Source organism: Macrotis lagotis, chromosome X (genome assembly GCF_037893015.1).
Source record: "Macrotis lagotis isolate mMagLag1 chromosome X, bilby.v1.9.chrom.fasta, whole genome shotgun sequence".
NCBI classification, from domain to species: domain Eukaryota; kingdom Metazoa; phylum Chordata; class Mammalia; order Peramelemorphia; family Peramelidae; genus Macrotis; species Macrotis lagotis.
This window is the reverse complement of record NC_133666.1, coordinates 310,916,083-310,936,905: the sequence shown is the minus strand read 5'-3', so window position 1 is coordinate 310,936,905 and position 20,823 is coordinate 310,916,083. Positions and strand designations below refer to the sequence as shown.

The following is a 20,823-nucleotide window of genomic DNA, read 5'->3' as shown; positions in this document are numbered from 1 at the left end:
GGTAGCAGAGGGAGCAAGATCTCTGGTTAATACCTAGGACCTGAATCTGGATCTTCTAAAAATTAGTTCCAGACTTATCATAGTACAGCTGAATCAAAGGATCTGGGTTCAAATTCTACATCTGAAGCTTACTATGTGTGGGCAAGTTACTATCTGGGGCAAGTCCTTTAACGAACCTAATCAGTAAAAGAAGAGTCAGCTTAAATGGTCTCTGAGGTCCTGCTCAGGCAATACTCTGTTTCATTTTCTTTCTTACCTAGCCTTCATCACTGAATGTCCATTGGCTAAGTCAAACTGAGAGCTGTTAAAGACCCTGGCTTCAAAAGGCCAAGATCTCCCACTTCATCCAGGGCCATCTCCAGTTGTTCCTATCCATATTTGGCCTCTGGATCCAGATAGCTCCGAAGGAGAAAGTAAGGCTGGTGACTTTGCACATTCAATTCACTTGCAAGTCATTCCTGATGTCATTGGTCCTCTTCAAGAATGAAAGACAAACAAACTACACAGTTCCACAATGATCCTGTGATCTTGCCCATTCCTCTGTGACTAGAAAGCAACATTTTCCTCAAGAATTTCTTTGACCACTTTGGGGGGGGCGCTTTACTTTGCATTTATTTTATGGTCCCTCATATCCTAGCTATTTCTGTGCTTACCTTCCCCTCTCCTAATTACATCATAGGCTTATATTATCAACTCCTTGAAAGTTGACCTCACCTTCTATCAATCTTTTCTGTCCCTGGTGCTCAGGACTCAAGTCTTCTACAAAATAGAAACTTAATAATGTTTTTCAAATAAATGGAACACTTCAAGAGGGTGGTTTCTCCATCTAAGGAAAACCTCCCAAGTAGGGGATTTCATTTGTTCTTAATCCAGTATATTACTGACAGGTTCTGTGTTTGATGTTATTTTAAAGAAATCATTCTTTTTTATTTTAGGTTTTTAATTCTGAGTCTCCCTATGTCTCCTGACTGGAAGAATAATGGCCATTCATGGAACCAATCCCACTGACCAACATTTCTGACCTAGACAAGTTCATACCTCTTTTAGGCAGATTGGTCCCCTCCCCATCCCACTTCCATGTGCCAGCACACCCAGACTTAAAGGAATCCTCTTTAACCACTTGAGTCCCTGAAGATGTCTCTTGGGGCTACAAGGATCAAGTACCCAAGGGCAAAAAAGCATCTTCCTGCTGTCATTGCCAAGTCTAGCACCCAGCAGCTGATGGGCAGATCACAACTAACTCCCTGTCTCCAAGGACAGAGCAAGGACAGCTTGCAGCTTCTGTTCCTTTAGAAACAGGACACTCCCTGTTCCTATATCTAAGAGCCAAGAACATTCACACACAAACCCATTCTCAGGCAGGGAGCAAAAGGAGACTGCTAGCAAGTCACCACTCTTGTCACATCTGGAGAAAGGCCAAGAGACACCCCCACACACACACACACACACACAAACACACACTGAAATTGTTATATATTTCATCATAAATCTCTCCTTGAAATCAGTTCTGGTAACAAATATGCACTGGGAAGGTGAAGAGAAAGTGGGATTCTACCCCTCCCCCACCCCCAGAATTCAGAGCTAACTCAAATTTGTTTGAGTTTCAAATAGGATTTGAATTTGAATTAATTTTTTTATCTTTTCTTTTTAAAATCTGCCAGCTGTGGGACAGAGCTACATAATCACAGTTACATAGTTATAGATAATTGAGGAAAGAAAATCTGCTTCTGCCTGCATTCTTCATACCATTGAGCAAAAGGGTTTTTTTTAATTATTTTTCTTTTTTTAATTTTTGACTCATGTCTCTATCACCAGATTGGACAGCTAAACACTTTTTATATCTACCCCACGGTAAGCATTTAGTCATTATTGCATAGTTGTCTTCAATGTCCCTTCCAACAGATGTCCACTCTATGTGTCCCATTGCCCTGGGTCTATCCTAATCAATCTGATCCCCACCACCTGCCTGCTTCCACCCCATCCCCCCCCTCCTTCCTAAGTCCTCTCTAGGCTCAAGGTGATAACTCACAAATCTGATACATTAAACTGCATTGATGGGAAAAGACAAGAGGCTTCCCAGGACTCATATGGGGATTTTAACTGAGGCCTTCTAGAGGTTATAAATAATAAGGAAGCTCTTTTATATAGGACTTTGTTGCTATTGATCTGTTATTTCAATCGTTTCCAATTCCTAGTGACCTTATTTGGGAGTTTTCTTGGCAAAGACATGGGTTTGCCCTATAAGACTTTACAGTTTACAACAAACCCATAAAAGTATTTTATATATCATAAAAGCAAGAATTACTAAGCCCATTTTATAGATGAAGAAGTTGAGATTCAATTCATTTCAATTCAGCAGACATTTATTAAGTTTTATTCATTAAAATGTATTCACCATCACCATCATCCTTATGTGCTAGGCACTTTGCTAAGTATTGAGGCTTCAGTGATAAATATGAACCAGTTCTGGAATTCAAAGATCTTTTATTTTAGGGTAAATTATTTCTTTAAAATCACAGTCAATAAGGGTCTAATCTAAGACTTGAGGCAAGACCCTCTCTCTCTCTGCAAGTCAATCTCTTATTGTTTCACCTACTGGTGACTCTTATAGCAGGAATTCATGGAACTCTTTTGGGGGGGGGGGCTCTCCTATTATATTGTGGAGGTTGAATCTGACTGCTTTCCCTAAGCAAAAAAAAATCTAGCCAAAGAGAAACTGAGAGCCCCAAGTCCAACCAAAGGGAAGAAAGGAACTTTTATTAATGAATCTATGGAGTCCTTCTAGTTCTGAATTTTATACTAGATTGTCACTGATTCTGGGCATCAATCCACTGGTATTTGAGAGATAGATTAAAAAGAAGAAAATAAGGCACAAAATCACAGTCCTTACCACCAAGGAGCTCAAAATCTAATGGTGGGGTATGAGGTAGGAAGAAACACTATATCATGTAGACAGGGAAATAAAACATAAATAAAATGTCCCAGATTTATATAACAATTTAGGATCTACAGATCACTTTTCCACTACTTGGTGACATAGTAGAAGCATTATTATTCCATTTTAAAAATGAAACTCAGAGATGTGTTAAATGATTGGTCTAAGGTCACTCAGATGCTAGAATCAGGATTTAAAGATAGCTCCCCTGAATCTAAGGCAGTTAGATGACTCAATGGATAAAACATCAGGAATCAGGAAAATTCGTCTTCCTAAATTCAAACCCAAAGCCTCAGACACTCACTAGTAGTATGATTGTGGTCAAGTCACTTAATCCTGTTTGCCTCAGTTTCTTCATTTGTAAAATTAACTTGAGAAAAAATGGCAAACCACTTCAGTATCTCTGCCAAGAAAATCCCAAATGGAGTCATGAAGCATTGTATACAAATGAAAAATTATTCAATAGCAACTTCAAAATCTAAATCAAGTACTCATTCCATTTTACCATGATGATAACATGATAAAGACAAATGATTATGATACTAGGTAGAATGTATTAGTAGCAAAGTGGATATCTAGACAAGATGCTCTAGAAAAATCTGAAAGATTCCCTTCAGTCAAGGATGAGATCAGGGAAGGTTTCATGAAAGAAACTATATGAGCTGGGTGTTGAAGAAAGAAAAGGATTCCAACAGAGGGAGAGGAAGAGGAAGGAAGCAAACAAACAAGGAAGCATTTATTAAGTGCCAGATACTACGCTAAGGGCTTTTCAAAAATGGTCTCATTTGATCTTCACAACAACCTGTGGAGATAGGTGCTACAAACTCATTTTACAATTGAGGCAATTGAGACAGACAGAAGTTAAGTGACTTGTCCAAAGTCACACAACTAGCCTGAGGCTAGATTTGAACTCCAAGTCCAGTATTATATCTACTATTACCTAGTAAGATGAGACTGAAAAACAGATATTAGTTCAGTTTGGAATAAATGCATCAAGGAAAAGATTATGAATTAAGGCTGGCTGGAGATAGATTGTGAAAGGTCTTAAATGTCAAATAAAACTGTTGCAGAAAAGCAAATTTCAGCTAAATATTTAGAAAAGCTTCCTAACAACAAAAGCTACTCAAAAGTGGTTTGGAAGGAGTGAGGTGTCCATCAGGATATGTCTTCAAGTTGGAACTCTATAATATCCATGAGCATCCCGAGGGCAGCAACACTATTTTCTCTTTTAATCTCCTCCATCACCAATCACTGTATATTTTCCCATGAAGTAAAATAAAGTATTTAAGATTGTGAAGGAAATTTAGTAAGATACAACAATCAGTTTTTTTAAACCATTTCCAGAACCCATATTAAGTATCCCTAGTTATCCTAATGGAAAGATGCATGGGAAAGTCTCCAAGAGGACCCTGAGAGTATCTCCCAAACCCTAGAAAAGAAAAAGAATGCTTTTTACCGAAACACGAAGTCTGCACTATCAATCTCTCTCCCACACCGGCTGTTCTTCAGGATGCCTCCATTCCCCACGACTGCACATTTCTTAAACTGAGAGCGGTTGTATGGCATGTCCTACAGAGAGACAGTGAGCAATCAATTAGAATGCCAGTGATAATCTATCATATCTACTTCTGTTGTTTACTTTGATCCTCACAACAGGCTCTGCAGGGATAAGTGGAAGAGGCATTATTATCCCATTCAACAGATGAGGAACCTGAAACATAGAAGCTAAGTCAATTGTCCAAGGTCTTACAGCCAATGACAGAATTGAACCTGGAATCTAGGTAGGTCTTCTTACAGTTTCCCCCAGGGCTCTCCCCAGTACCCCTACACTGCTTGTTCTATGCCTAATCGTAAGAATAGAAATCTGATCAGGAAGTCTTTAGGAAAGGGACAATATGACTCCGTTCGACTATACCTAGATAACTCTTTAGCCACCAAGTGATGGATTTGACCTAAATTGGTCAGTCAATGAACTTTTAATAAGTTTACCTGATATGGTAAAATAACCTCTAAAGGTCCTTTTAGCTTTGACCTTCAATGAATCTAGGTTCTGATAGCTTTTCTCCCCCATCCTTGGTCTAGGCAAGTTGGGAGAGTGAGTCCCTGAGAATGAACACAGTCAGAGAGACCTTGGGTTTGTGTCAGGATAGCAGCACTTTCACTGACTAGAAGCCAATCTTATGTCTTAGTAGAAAATTACACTGGGTTGAAATAATAATGAATGCAGTCAGATTCCCAAGCTGAGTTGCAGTCTGTGGGTCTGGAAACTGGAAACATAATGGACTGCATAGAGTCAGTCTCCCCAGTGGGACATTTGTCTGGTAGCCTATTGGGGGTGTAGGAGAGAGAAATAGTACTTCTTAAACTTTTTAAGGAGGGGGAAAAACAAGGTGTGAAGAAACTATAGCATGGCTCTATTATTATCGTTATCTTTATTTTTTTAATTTCTTTTAATACCTGAAGTATTCTGTTTAAATGTGAGATCACCACCACCACCACTCCAGTCCCCAAGACAAATGATCAGTTATCCACACCCATAGGAAACTCAAACCAAGAGACTATAAAACAGGTTACTATTGTTCATTTGATGGATACCAGCAGATTTATAGTTTTGTCCCTAGGAGGAAATAAGAATCCTCATATTGTCTAACTTTATAGAAGTATAAACTGATTGAAACATTATTTTCTCTTACTTTGCTGATTTGGAAAGATCTATGCAAATCAGCCCTTTCATCTTGCCTCAAATCTTTCTTTTCTCTCCTTCCTCCCCACTCCTGGCCAAAAAAATAAAAAAAATCTTCAATAAATTCTATAGGATGTGTAAGAGCAGACACAGAGTACATTGAATTTTTCTTTTAGCTCACTGGAAAAGCAACTGAGAGATTGGAGTTCCAACTCACAGCCCATTCTAGCCTCCATAGGACTTGACCATTCTGCTCTCTAAGGTCCTACATTTTCCTTTCTATAAACTGTACCTAGTGATTCCATAATGTACAGAGTGCAGGGCATGGAGTCAAGAAGACTCATCTTCCTGGGTTCAAATCCAGCCTCAGACATTTACTAGGTGTGTGACCCAGTGCAAGTCATTTAACTCTGCCTCAGTTCTTCATCTCTAAAATGAGCTGAAAAAGGAAATGGCAAACCCCTCCAGTGTCTTTGCCAAGGAAACCCCAAATGGGACCACAAAGAATCACCACTGAAATAAATGAACAAAGCAACTCCTTCTTCAATTCTAATTGCTAAGAATGTGATTAGAACTCGGTACTTTGAGATTTTATAAGATGAAATTGACATTATAAGATATATTTTATAAAAATAAAACTATTACATAAAGAGTATTTATTAAGAACAAGGAAAAAAGAGAAAAAAGAAGGGAAAGAAAGAAAAAGAGAAGGATAAGAAAAAAAGAAAAAAAGTCTTTAAATACCACTAAAAGCTTTCCTAGAGTTATAAGTAAAGAATGAACCTTGACTTTCACTCACAGTTCTTCCTCTAAACATAATTCTTACAATCTGGGCTACCTGTTTTCCCAATCCATAGCAGATTAGGATCAAGAAATTGGGGGAAGGGTGGTGCTTGAAGCAGACCAGATGACAGCAATAGAGGTGACAGCTGACAGCAGGGGAAAAGACAAGGATACCAAAAACAGCAGATCTGCGCTTCTCATTACAGCAGGCTATCATAATTGATGCTTGGAATGATGACTCTGAATCATCAAGAAAAGGTTAAATTATGTTTGGCATTCTCTGTTAGGGAAGTCAGGACAGCATATAACACATTCAAGAAAGATTTCATTCTAGAATAGTTACAAGAAACAAAATCTGGGCACTTCAAAGGAATAAGCTTCAGCTTAACTAAAAAATATACTGTGAAAACTTTAAAGTGAAATATGTGTGAATTATTGATTATGATTATAAGTAGATATCATTAAAAACTCATTTTGAATGATGTCAAATAAATGAAGCAAAACAATATATAAATTTCTTTCTTTCTTGAAGCTTCCTAGATTAATGGGGTAAGTGAAGGTGAGGAGGTTATTATTATTCTGCAGCCCGTGCCCTGCCCAGTCTCAGATCACACATGGTTAAGTTTTCCTATCTTAAAGCTGTCTCCCAGAGCTATAATGTAAAGAATGACATTTTACTCAGAACTATTCACTCTTACTTTAAACATAATTCTTACAAACTGGGGTACCTGGTTTCCCAGTTGATCCTTTCTACTTATCACCATTCCCTGCTACTCTCCAAAAATAATTTGCCCCTGTCATGTATGTGAAATGGAAATTTTATTGCCTTGTCTAGTTTGGTTTATTATTATTTTGTTACGCTTGTATACAACTTTTAGATGTGAATTTGGGTTATTGTCCATGTCTTAGATTATAAGCTCTTAGAAGGCATTGACCAAATCTGTGTCATATTCATTGTACATCACCCTACACAGTCACATGTACAATAAGGGGTGTGAAAGTAGCTTAATAGGAGTTATTGTGATGTATTCATCATTACTATTCTCACAGATATGAGTTGGGCAATTTGACCAATCCACAAGGCTTATTTCTACACAGACAACTTTTGGCCTATTGAAATTTAAGGAATAGACACATTAGGACAGGAAGAATGATGTGTCAAAATATGTAGAACCTAAGCTCTGTGTGTGGTGGCAAAGAATTGGAAATTGAGTGAATGTCCATCAACTGGGGAATGGCTTAATAAAGTGTGATATATGTATGTATTAGAAAACAGAAGGGATGGTAATTCAGGGAAGCCTGGAAGGACTGCACAAACTGATACTGAGCAAAATGAGCAGAACCAGAAGAACATTGTACACCCTAACAGCAACATAGGAGTGATGATCAACCTTAATGGACTTGCTCATACGAACAGGGAAACAATCAGGCACAATATGGGGGTATCTGTGATGGAGAATGCCATCTGTATCCTGAGAAAGAATTGTGGAGTTTGAACAAAGACCAAAGCCTATTACCTTTAATTTAAAAAAAAAAAGTTATCTCGTTATGTAATTTTGCTATCTCTTATACTTTATTTTTCTTCCTTAAGGATATGATTTCTCTCTCATCACAATCAACTTAAATTAATGCATATCATGGAAACAATGTAAAGACTAACAAACTGCCTTCTATGGGTGGGGGAAGCAAGATTAGGGGGGAACTGTAAAATTCAAAATAAATAAAACCTTTCAAAAAAAACATGTAGAACCTAAAAAGTGGTCAGTTGGGACCTAACTGTTTATCTGAGGTCAAAAAGAATTATCCATGAAATGGACAGCCTTGAATTATCAGTGAGCTGAAACAATAACCACTGAGGGAAATGTAGAGTTGAGGTTTATGTGTTCATCCAACACAATCCTCTTCCCTCTGCTCTCCCTATTCCCCCAACCATTTTTCAAAGAATGCAAAAGCACAGCACCTTGGGAAACATGCGAAAGATTTCCTGGTTGATATGGTAGATGCCACTCGTGTCTACTTCATACTTGAGTTTTGTGCCCAGAGGGGTATTTTTCTGGGTGGTGAAGAGAAAAGAAGGAGCATTACAGCACCTGGAAAGAGTGGACCTGCAAGGCAAGGAAAAACAGAAAAGGAGGAATTAATTAGGTGATTCTTTGTCATTCTAAATTTTACATTGCCAAGGGATTGTCAACTACAAGAGACACTAGAACTATAGCTCATCTAATTAATATCAGATCTCTTTCCTGTTCCCTTCACCCCCCAGCATTCCACACCCCACTTGCTCATTCCCACCTGGACCTTGCTCAAATTGCTGTTAGTACATTAGCTGGAATAGGCTGCCAGATGATGTGTATGGGTATTCCTGTCAGGGGTTACTTTGGGATTTAAGGGAAGGAGGCTAACATGGATAATGTATATTTTGAAATGGATCAATATGATTTGGCAGAGAGCTTTTTATAAAGAGTGATACAGAAGAGGAGTCAGATAGAACTCCCAGATGTAACTACAATACAAACTTTGACATTAGAGTTTCCTAGAATCATAGACTCAGGGTTGGAAAGGATCTCAGAAGGGATTTACAGAACCCAAGGACGAGTTCCTCTCACCTGTATTTGTGTGGTCTTTACCACCCCACTCTCTAGAACTGGCCCCTTAGGGATCTGTGCTATCTTTGTTCTAACCATGTTAGTTCACTCCCCTAGAGTCAGGCATGTTATATCTAGGGTATAATCTGTGATGACATAAGCCTCTGATTCAGCAAACAGCTGCATCCCTGACTACAATCAGAGACCACTCCTCCAGAGATAGGGTCATAACAACTCTTCCCATAGTCTATGGTTTCCATCCCTGCCCCACTCCCACTCTGTCCCCCATACACACATACATATACTCAACCTTTCAAGATTGTATTATCATTCAGGATCCAAGTCAAGACCCATTTCCTTCCAACATTTTTTCTCTGAATACTCTGGTTTATAATAACCTTTCCTTTCTCTGAACTTTGAATTAACTTACAGTCTGGGGAATGTAATTTTTCACCCAATTACAGACCTTTATATTCTTCTCTGATTGTGTCATGCTTGTGAGCCTTGGCTCCCTGACTAGATCCTGACTAGTCCAAGTAGAGGAGAACCCTGACTTTTAAATTTTGTGTATGGGCCATTGCACCAGGCATAGTTCCAGAAACACAAACATTTTATTAATACATGTTGGTCAACTGACTAATTGATAGTTAATGATTATTTCTCCTTCCAGCTTCTATTCAAAGACCAATATAGATATTCCATTATCTTTGGGGAAAATTTGACATTCTACTTCAGTCAATAAGTATCTTGTAATTCTGAGGTCCCCTGTATTATTCAGAGAAGTCTCAATCTGATGTACCCCCAAATTGAATATATCCCTTCTATACATACATATATAGCTTGCTGAAAACAGGCAATCCCACTAAATGAACCAAGGAATTCTAGGAACTTCTTGTTATTTCTTAGAATTTCCCCTTTGACCTCCCTTCCCCCTCCCGTCACTGCTTCATGCTTTCTAGCTACCTGGGACTGCCCATCCCTACCAACCCTGGTTCTTGTTTCTCACTCCACTTGAGGTAAACACTACACCCCAAAACCAAGTCACTCCTTCATCCTCTCCCTAGCTCCAGCAATGAACTCAAAGTTAGCTTCCCTAACATTGCTTCATATCCTTATCCTAAAAGAGACTCATTCTGCTTCTGTAAAGAAATATCAAGAATACTTTAGAATTGATCTCATAGGGTTCATAGCCTTAAAGCTAGAAGGGAGTTAGACATCAACAGATCTAACTTCTTTGCTTTACTATTGAGGATGAGGGAAGTTAAATGACTCAACCAAGGTCACATAGGCAGTAAGTAGCAGAGCTGGGATTTGAATCTGAGTCTTCTGATTTCAAATGCCTTTCTCTTTCCACTGTACCATGGTACCTTTCTTCAAAAACATACATTAATTTCACTTCAGTCCTTTATGTAGTTAAGGGTCCACTGGTTAAACATGTAGATCCTTTTGCAATGGGCTAGAGACAAAGTGAAAAAGAGGAGGGGCAAAGTATCTTATTTCCTGTTTTCTACATGATTAGCAGTAAAAACCTGTAGAGGTTCTCAGTCAGCCAATCAAAAATTATCATTAAGCTTGTTCAGTGTGCTAGTCACTGCGTAGATAAATACAAAGATTGAAACAATCTCTACTTTCAAAAAGTATGATTTTTCTAGCATCAGGGCCAGAAAAGTAGAACAGAAGCTGAGATATCATTCTGGTCTGCATTAAGTTGGGGAAGGAGAAATCCTAGTCAGAAGCAATAAATAGATCAATCCCTTAAACTTTAGCAGGGGAAGGAGAGGAAGAAGGGTTCGAGAAAAGGGAATACAGAAGGGGGTGAGCAACTAGACTTAAGTGACTCTCTAGAAATCTGGCAACCATCCCATCAAACTCCCCCTGTTTACTTTCCTCCCAAACTAGACTCCCTCCCCCAGGTCCCTGGAGCCAGGCCCAATAGCTCCGAGTTGAGAATATTCTCAATCCTACAGTCTGACAAATGAGCAACATGCAGAGGAATCTTGGCTCCTACTGGTGAAACTGCAGAGAGGGGATAAGGGATTCTGACATCCCAATCAGAAACTTTAAATGCATGCCCCACAAAAACCATTCCAGACATGTTGATCTTGCCACCGAACTTTAATGGAGAGCCAGCATGGTAAAGCATAAAGTACACTGTATCTAGAATTAAAGGACCTGAATTGCCCTTCCAGCTCTGATGCTTAATCACTATTGATGTTTAGTTGTGTCCAATACTTTTCTTGACCCTCTATGAAGTTTTCATGGCAAATATACTGAAATGTTTTGTCATTTCCTTCTCCAATGGATTAAGGCAAACAGGTTAAGTGACTTGCCCAGGATCACACAGCTAGCATCTGAGGCCAAATTTGAACTCAGCACTGACTATAGGTTCAGTACTATATCCACTGAGCCATGTAACTGTCATAGTTATCACTATAACTTGTTCCTAACTGGCCAAATCTTTTCACTTCTACCCTCAATTTTATCACCTGTGAAGTTGGGATAATGATGACTTCTTGCCTCAAAGGGTCATTGTGAGAAGAGAATTTGTAAAAAAAAAAAAAACAAAACAAAAAAAACTCCACTCAAACGAAGTCTATAAAAGTGCCGTGCTTCAGGTACATCCCAGGATAAATAGGATTTTGAGGATTGGTCTGAGAACCTGACCACCACATATACAAAGTTTCCTTCAGAAATGTGTATTCCAGGTTGCAAACATTCAACAAACAAATGAACCCCTTCATAAACTCAGTGCTGATTATGCAAGAGTCTTAGTTTACATATTAAAGAAGAGGTTTACTCTCTAACAAACAAGAGAACATTAGCAGGCAATCCATGGAAATGTGGAAGTCTAAACAGTTTTTAAATGTGTTCCAGAAGCAAGGGGGGGATCAGATATTATGTCATCCCAAAGGACTTCTTGGGAAAAGTAGGCCCTGAATTTCAAAAGCAGACTTTACAGAAACCTATAATACTGCCCTTCCAATTATTAGACTTTCCCCCAAAAATTTTGTATGAGAGGGAGTGTGGTGTGGTGTAGTGGATTGAGAATTGGTTTTAGAGTCAGAAAGAACTGAATTAAAATTTTATCTTTACTCCAAAGATAACTGTGAAAAGTTCCTTGGTCTCTCAGTGAAATTCTCTTAAGAGATTAAAGTACAGAGAAGATGCTGATTGCTTTGACAGAGGAACTTCCACACCAGGGTCTTTCTATAACAATAAAATCACAACTCTGGTCCATATTTTGTAAATACTTATATATTCTATATTCTCTTCCCACCCTCCTCCTTAAAAATGTAAGCTCCTTGAGGGAAGGCATTCTTTCATTTTTTTGTCTTTTTAACCATAGCACAAAGTAGGAATTTAATAAATGTTGCTGATTTAACATTATTAATGGTTCCCATATATGCAGCCTTTTACAGTTTACAAAATATTCTCCACTCAAAATTCACGACAACTCTGTGAGATGGATAGTGCAAGTATTAATATTTCCTTTTTATAGATTGCAAAACTAAAGCTTGAGAGGTTAAGGGACTTCAGCAATGTAGCCAAGAAATAAAACCACGTCTTCTGACTCCTAACCAAATACTCATTCCATTAATATGCAATTCTCCCTTAGAGCATTTGTCCAAAAATATAATTACCGAATCAGACATTGAAGGGTTAAACCTCAAAAGCAATGTGAGCTTAGAAAATGAAGAGACAATGTGGCTGATGAAACAGGCTCAGGAATCCGCCAGGCTGAAGAGTCTGAAAAAAATTATATTTTTTCCTCCTCTGCAGCTGGTATTCCACCTGGAACTGTATTCTCTCAATAGCCAACACAGGCTGTGGCTCAGTGAAGAAGGTCATACCCTGGGAAACTTCTTGCTTCCTCTGCTTTAAAAACTAAAGTCCTTCCAGGCTGACTGAAGGAGAAATAGAGGAGTATACCATCTGGAAACCCAAGAAATCTTCATTTGTCCAAAATGGATGTGTGTGTGTGTCCCTCCCCTGCCCCCTGGGTTCAGCCATCCTCAAAATCCTTTTATTCGGAGCCATAATGATCACTTTAATATGATCTAGAGGACCAGAGAAAGCCAGACTACTCCCACCCTGAAACCTAATCACCAGTTTCATTGAGAATTAACAAAAAGTACCCAGAGTCCCAGGACTTGTATAGCTGATTAGGAGCCCTGACTCCACCTGTTCATCTTTCTGGGCCTCAGTTTTCTCTTCTGAAAGTAAGGGGATGGCAGTAGATGATCTTTGAAGGTCTTTTTAAGTAGCTCTGACACATTATAATCTGAGATTTTTCAGATAAGCTGTGAACAGAAAGATTTTGAGCAAATTCTTATGGTCCATCCTTTTCTCCATGAGAAGTCTTCACATGCTTGGGATAGACATCCCCCCTAACTCATTGACAGGCTTGAAACCTATTGATTACCCTGAACCTGGTTTCTGTCATTCTGCTGAAACAGTTTACTGAGGTGTGGCCACTGCAGGTGAGAGTTGGATGACAGGTGGACACCAAAAGCAGACAAACAGCCCTCAAAAGTATGTGACAATCCACACCAGAGGTGCTAGTCCTTTTGGAATACGCCATGCACCCCGTTTTCATTACAAACCCAGAGGCAAAGGATTCTTCATCTTGTCTTGTGAGGCTTATGATAAACAAAAGCAAAGGATCATCATACTCATAACTGCAGTGTAGGCAAGATCTATTTCAGAGAATGAAAAAGTACAGAAATTCTGTGAAGGAATTCACAAAATCCCCCACAACAAGTACACTTTGAAATTCAAGGTCTTCAATGCCAACATGAGCATGAGAGGAGGGTGTAAAATACATTGGAAAATATGGTTTGAGATCAAGAAATTAAAAAGCCAAAGATTTATAGACTGCTCACAAGCTTGTAGACGCCCACCTGTACATCCTGAATACTTTCTTCAAGAAGAGAATTTTAAAGGCAATGGATATAATTAGCACCAAATGGAATCATTTAAAAAAAATGAAATTGACTCAACAGAAATAACTGGTCACAGACACAAAAGTAACTTCAAAATCAGCTCTCAGTGTGCAGTCCAATCACAGACTGATCAGAGCAAAGATCAAAATAATTGCTAGATTGGATGAAAAGAAGGAGAAAAGACTTGGTGTGTCATTACAGTAGCTACAACCTCCTATGAGCTGTGGTCCAGAAATGTATAAAAATAAAGACATAGTCTCTGAAAACTATTGTGTCTTACTGATTCAAAAAAGTTGCTACCATGCCTCTCAAGTGGAGAATAACAAGACAAATTATGGAATATGAGTGTAATAGAGTATTATTGTACTGATAGAAAAGATGAATGCAAAAAATTTTGAAAAATACAGAAAGACACTTATGAACTGATATAAACAGAAGCAAGTAGAACAAGGAAAACTATAGAAATAATTATTACAATAACATAAATGAAAAGAACCATAGAGTAAAGTCAAACTCTAAATAAATGCCATGACCAATCTTGAACTTGGAGGAAAAAAATAAGTAAATTCATTTTTCTCTGTAGTTAAGAAATATCAGGAACTGTGAGTACAGAACATTGCAAATAATGGGCACTGTATTAGTTAGCTTTGCTTACCTGTCTTTCCAGTTTATTTGAGACTGGATATAAGTGATGAAAAAAAGTTTTAAAAAAGTAGTCATTTTTAAAACTAATTGCCACAATAAGGGCCCATTTCAGTCAAAAAAAGGCAAAATCTTTGCCAAGGGCATTTTCAGATGTATGTAAATTCAATTGTAAAGAGTTATGGAAAAGAATGGTAGAAGAGTAAAAGAAGTTCCCCACTCAAAACATAAAACATTATAAAATATTTCAGAAGAAATGGGTATTTGTAGGGATTTGTTGGAGAAAGATCTGGATAAGTCACATCCCAAGAATGCTTATATTTAAAACTGGAAGAGAGACAACTATCAGAAATGACATGGAACATAACTATTAGTTTCTATTCTGCTCTCAACACCAAAAAGATTGGAACCAACCCACATGGGGACTTTACTTTCTCCCTAAAGAGCAATAAGCAACATAAAAAATGGCAATGGCACTTTAAGAAAATGAAGTAACAAAGAGCAGCTGGACCAGACCAAATATAGATAGATAGATAGATAGATAGATAGATAGATAGATAGATAGATAGATAGATGATATAGATATATAGATATATATAGATATATGAAATCTGTGCTATATGTGAAGTGAAGATACTTTAAAATCATTGTCAAATAAGGGAAAGATTCCAAAAGAAAGCAGGAAGGGATGATGAACATGGAGAGTACAAGCCTAAAAAAAATAAGCCTAACCACAGACAGTAATGGTATCATGAATAATATCTTAAATGATAGTTTGAAAATAATTTAAAGAACTACTGGTTGAAACAAGTAATAAGTACATGAAAGAGGATATCAATGAGTTAACCTAACCACTGAGATAACATGTGAAGCATTTTGTAAAACCTCAAAGCACTATAGAAATGCTAACTACGAATATTCTACCAAGATTTCTATTAAACAGACATAGTAGTGATCAGAGAGAAAATTATAAACCAAATTAGAAAAAGAGAGGAATTTAAGGAATTAATTAATTAAGGAATTTAATGTATAATTTAATAATTAGAAAACCAAAATAATGGAAAAGAACATGAATAGTATGCTGTTGCTCCCAAAACAAGTGACCAAGAAGTTAACATTTATCAGATCTTCTGACTGTTTCTAATCTATGAGCATTACAGAGCATCCTCAGTGAAGGCACTTGATTTAATCAACCACACTGTGAAAGCAAAATGGATACTGTCCAGACCATGATATACAATTGAATAGAGAACTTGAGTAAGCCCACTTATATCATGGCTAGTCGCTACAGTCAAATAAGACAAAGTAAGTATTAAAAGGAAGAGATTTGATTAGATTACATCTTGAAAACTGTTCAATTCTTTTAATTAATCCCTTACTGTTCAGTGTTACAACCCATTTCTTAAATATCAATATTTTCCCATTGCTGTAAAAAATGGAAAGACATAATCCTATAAGAATCAAAATTACAAATAACTCAAAGAAAGGCACATGATGTGTATGAGCAGGCTGTAGCATATTTCAAACAATGACTTAATATGTGAGATGTGGGGGGCGGCTAGGTGGCGCAGTGGAGTCAGGAGTACTTGGGTTCAAATCCAGTCTCAGACACAATAATTACCTAGCTGTGTGGCCTTGGGCAAGCCAATTAACCCCATCTGCCTTGCAAAAAAAAAAAAACCCTTAAAAAAATATGTGAGATGTGTTGTAAAAGACATCACTGTGGACAAGTATGATTCAAAAAAGGAACTAGATAACAAACAAACCCTCAAAACAGATGAACAGACAGATATGTTAGTGTGTGTATATATGTATATATATATATATGTGTGTGTGTGTATGTGTATAGTATGTTAATGTATTTATGTATATGTGTCTTTTACTTATTTATAGCACACCACCAGCTAGGTGGATAACCTATGAATGACTTATGGAAAACATGGCAAGAATTATACAAACTTTCTCATCTGCAGCATTTACTATCTTAATCAGTGGTTTGCTTTTTACATATTAGAGGCTAGCATTAACACCTCTTCCTACAGATAGACCCTTCTTGAGAAAAGTTAAACATATAAAAGTTATGATCACCAAAGAAATTATGAGAGACAATAATGCCATTCTTTACTTTCAAATTATATTTCCCATAAGTTTCCCTTAAATTGAGTTACCTGAGTATATTTTAAATTAAACTTGATTGACAAAAATCTAATTCATATATTTCCCTTTGCCTACTCCATAAAGCAAGGTCTACCTGTGTGAACATAATACTGCTCAATCAACAAGTCTTTATTGAGTTCCTATAATGTACTCAGCACTGTACATGAGATGGAGAAGATGGTTAAGACATGGTTTCTGATCTCCCACTAAGTGAAGGGGCCATATTTATATGTGTGAGATAATTAACACATAATACTAGACAACATATAATTTTGTGCCAGACACTGAGGTATTAACAGTGAACTGCTATCAGGCACAGTCAGTCAGAGGATAGAAATAACAAAAGAACTCAGATTTAAAGCTGGAAGAAACCCTAAAAGTCACCTGGTCAATAAGGAAGAAACTAAGACCCAGAAAGGGTCTGTGATTTCACCAGGGTCACATTAGCAAAAAGCAGCAAAGCTAGACTTAGAACACAGGTCCAAATCCAGTACTCCTTGGGTTTGGAAGTAATTAGTGCAGTCTTCATAGAAGAGATGATTTGAGATGAGCCTTGAAGGAGTGAACTCTAGAGAGAGTCAGAGAAGTTCAAGGATATTTTGGGGAAGGGAATAGAGGAAGACAGTCTCATCTTACATACTTGAACTGGTTGGCTTCTGAGATATTCATCGCCCATTTGCACATCTGGAGACTCTTCCACCTGTCAAACAGCTCTGATTGCTTCACCCTTTAAAAAGTGCAAGCAGAGAAAATCATCAAAATTCAGTCTGACCAAAATTTTCATGATTTAAAATAAATGCAATAAATTATTCTCCACCCAACTAAACCTTTTGGTGGAGAAATTCTTACAGCCCCCATCATCATAAATATTAGACTGATCACAAAGTTCTAACGACCAAAGCTGAGTTGCCCAATTTATTTGGGCAGTCTTAGGTCCCTGCCCCGCCCCCGCCTCCCCAGGGCTGAGGGGGTTTAAGAGAAAAGTAGAGGCATGAGGGCAGGTAGGCAAGTAAGGGTTCATAAAATTCTAAAGAATTCTAAGGCCTTCAGGTAGGTGACTAGCTAAATAATTTCTTTAAAATTTTTGTCATAAAGGCCATTCTCAGAATGTTCCATTTACACACAGAGGGCAGATGATGAAAATACAGTAAGTGAGAAAGTTGGTTTTTGCAGACAACTTCCTATCTTCCTGTCTTTGATACTACTCAGCTAATATGAGAGAGATCTCATGGTGTCACTCCAAAACTCTAAAAGCCTCTGAAGAGGAAGATTCCACTGGTCATACTGTCAAGTAAAAGAGTTTACATAAGGCAAATATTCTCAGTACTGATATGTTTGTAATTCAAATTTGGGCCATGAGAAACCCAAATACTCATTCACAGAACTGCAGATTTGCAGAACCATCACTGAGCTGGAAGGCAACTCAAAAATCTTCTAGTCCCTCCTTTAGCTAAGCCAGCATCCTCCCGGCATCATACTCAGAAAGGGGTCAATTCACCTTTGTTAGAACTCCAGTAGGGGTAACCCACCTCCTCCTGAAGTATCCCATAGACATAACTTTAATTATTTCTAAATTTTCCTTTAATATAAAAAGAAATCTGTCTCTCTATAAATTCTACTCATTATGCCAGCTCTGCCTCCTTAGAACACACAAAGCAAGACTAACCCCTCTTTCACAGGGCTTGAAGATGTTGTGCCTTTCTTTTTGTTCTCCTACTCTTCCTAGCAAATACTACAGTAGAGGCAGTTTGGTTTGGAGGAAAGGGCAGTGAATATGGAATCAGAGATCTTGAGTACAAATCCTTATTCTACTATTAATTTTGTGACCTTGGACAAGTCATCGACTTCTCTGGGCACCAGTTTTCTCATTTGTAAAATTAGAAGGGTGGACTACATAATCTCTAAGATCCTTTCCAATTCAAAATCAATGATCCTATGACTTTTGAGTCAGTTCTTCCCCTGAATGTAGTCTAGAGACCTATTGTGGTTTAATATTTCTGCTGATCCAGAGGAAAGCAATCAGCTCCCTCCCTTGGTGTTGATCTGCCTATCAGTCCCATTTCTGGCCAAAATCCTTTCACTTTCAAGAAAGCCTTCTCCAGAGCAAGTGAGTCAGATAGGTGCACTATTTGTAGACAGGCTACAAGCAAGAAAGGGATCCCCTCCACAATGATGCCCTTAAGGCTTTGAGGTTCCAGCATCCTTTGGTCCTAGGAGCCCGGGACCTTTGCAGCAGAGCCATAGGATGTAAAAAGATGGCTATGGTGCACTAGCCATGTCAGCAGGAGCCAGTCCTTTGATGAAAACACTGTCAGGAAACTTCATGATTTTGACACTTTGTTTCTGCATTTTGTGATTTCAACATCCTTCCCCTTCTCTTCTCCCTCCACACCTACTGCTAATCCTTCTAGGTTCCTTGAAAGAATGAACTTCATCAGAAGACCAGAGTCATCATCGATGTTTCTAACAGCAGAGTAATAGTGAGAGGCTTACAGCCAGGGTTTAACTCATCTATTAGTCTTCCCCAGGACTTAGCTGTTCATGGACAACAAGCAAGAGTTACTATTAGCATTCAGAATGTCACCTTGGTATCTTGCTATCCCAGGAGATAACCATGCATTTGCCCATTGCCCTGGGGTAAAGTCAATCTAATAAGGGGGCAGCCACCCAAAGAGGATGATCCTGGGGATGCTGGAAGGATCCAGTCCTTGGAGGGAAACAGCTCCCCTCAAGTTATTGGGAGAAAAAAAGAAAAGAATCTGACCTACTATATATGAGATCTAGGCAATAGATCTCATCCAATCACCTCATTTTATAGACAAAGAAACAGCCCCAGAGAGTTAAGTAGCTCTACTGTTTCTTGCCTCTGTGACCTTGGACAAGTCACTGAACTCTACCATGCCTCAGTATCTTCATTTGTGAAAAATTAGAAGACCTATCCTATGCTTGAGATCACATAGATGCATCAGAATTTGTATTTGAATCCAGATCCTGGGACTCCAAAGCCACTGTTTCCTCCACTATGTCATACATCCTTCTTCTGGCTCCCCACTCTGTTTAAGGAAGGCCCTCATGCAAAAGGATGCTAACAATGAAAAGGTCTGATCAAAGAGCCCCTTTAGAATACAGAGGGGCCAGTCCAGTAAAGTAGGAGAGAACAGGGAGGCATGAATTGTTTCAGTTTAAAAATCCACTTGGAGTTCATCTGGGCTGTGACAAGAGATAGCTATGGTGTAGTAGAGTTAAAAGGGGCTTAGAGATCCCCTAATCCACTTCTCCCCTACCCCTTTACCTTCATTCCCAGCACAAAAATTCTACCATTTTTATCCTGCATAAACTGAAAATTCAAGGAAAAAACACTCAGCAAAACAGTGCAAGGTTAGGCTGTACTGCAGAGTGCATAATCTGAAAGCACACCATCCACAAAGGGGCCCTGTAGGGTATCCTTCTCTCCTTTTCCCAATAAGCCCTTCCACCACTGGGAGAGGAGAGGCAACTGCTCCATAATGATCTTTTGTGCACTTGTTAATTTGCTGACAGAGAAAGGGAACAAATGTTTGCAAAGCCCAAGCAGCCAAAGAAGTGCTGGAACAAAGAATACTTCTCCTACAGCCCTGCCTGGGAAAGCAGATGGCTGCCAATGACATCTTATGGTTTGTGCAGTGTAGGAAAAAATATTAAAAATTGAAGAGTAGAAAAGGGCTGACTGAAGCTAACTGGCTTGTATGTTTATATGGCTCTCTTCCCGAAGGTGAGAGGGAAAAAAAATCTCATTCATTTTTATGCATTTCATTACTAACTCTGTGAAGATAACTCCCAAAGCTAAATATCCTAGTCTTATTCTCTTTCCCAAATTAAACTGAAGGTGGACTTGTGAGATCAGAGAAGTATCTACTCCATCTCTTTTCTATGTGTGTGTCTCTATCATATCTGACTTTGTGTTTCTGTCTGCCTCCCTCTCTCCCTCCACGTTTCTCTCTCTCTCTTATATCCTTCTCTCTGTCTTCTCTCTCTCTCTCTCTCTCTCTCTCTCTCTCTCTCTCTCTCTCTCTCTCTCTCTCTCTCTCTCTCTGTCTCTATCTTCTTTGTCTCTCT

The 20,823-nt window shown here is 38.4% G+C and overlaps 1 protein-coding gene across 2 annotated transcripts in view; it reads right to left on the bottom strand.

The window, feature by feature from the left end:
• The window catches only part of ST8SIA5 (ST8 alpha-N-acetyl-neuraminide alpha-2,8-sialyltransferase 5), a 143,220-nt gene that overhangs the window by 27,406 nt on the left and 94,991 nt on the right, over positions 1–20,823 (bottom strand). For both annotated transcript variants that reach the window (XM_074208591.1, XM_074208592.1), the window contains 3 exons: positions 17,369–17,455; positions 8,362–8,506; positions 4,392–4,504 (listed from right to left, as the gene is read on the bottom strand). In XM_074208591.1, the coding sequence (XP_074064692.1) occupies positions 4,392–4,504; positions 8,362–8,506; positions 17,369–17,455 (345 nt within the window). The remainder of the gene's footprint in view (positions 1–4,391; positions 4,505–8,361; positions 8,507–17,368; positions 17,456–20,823) is intronic.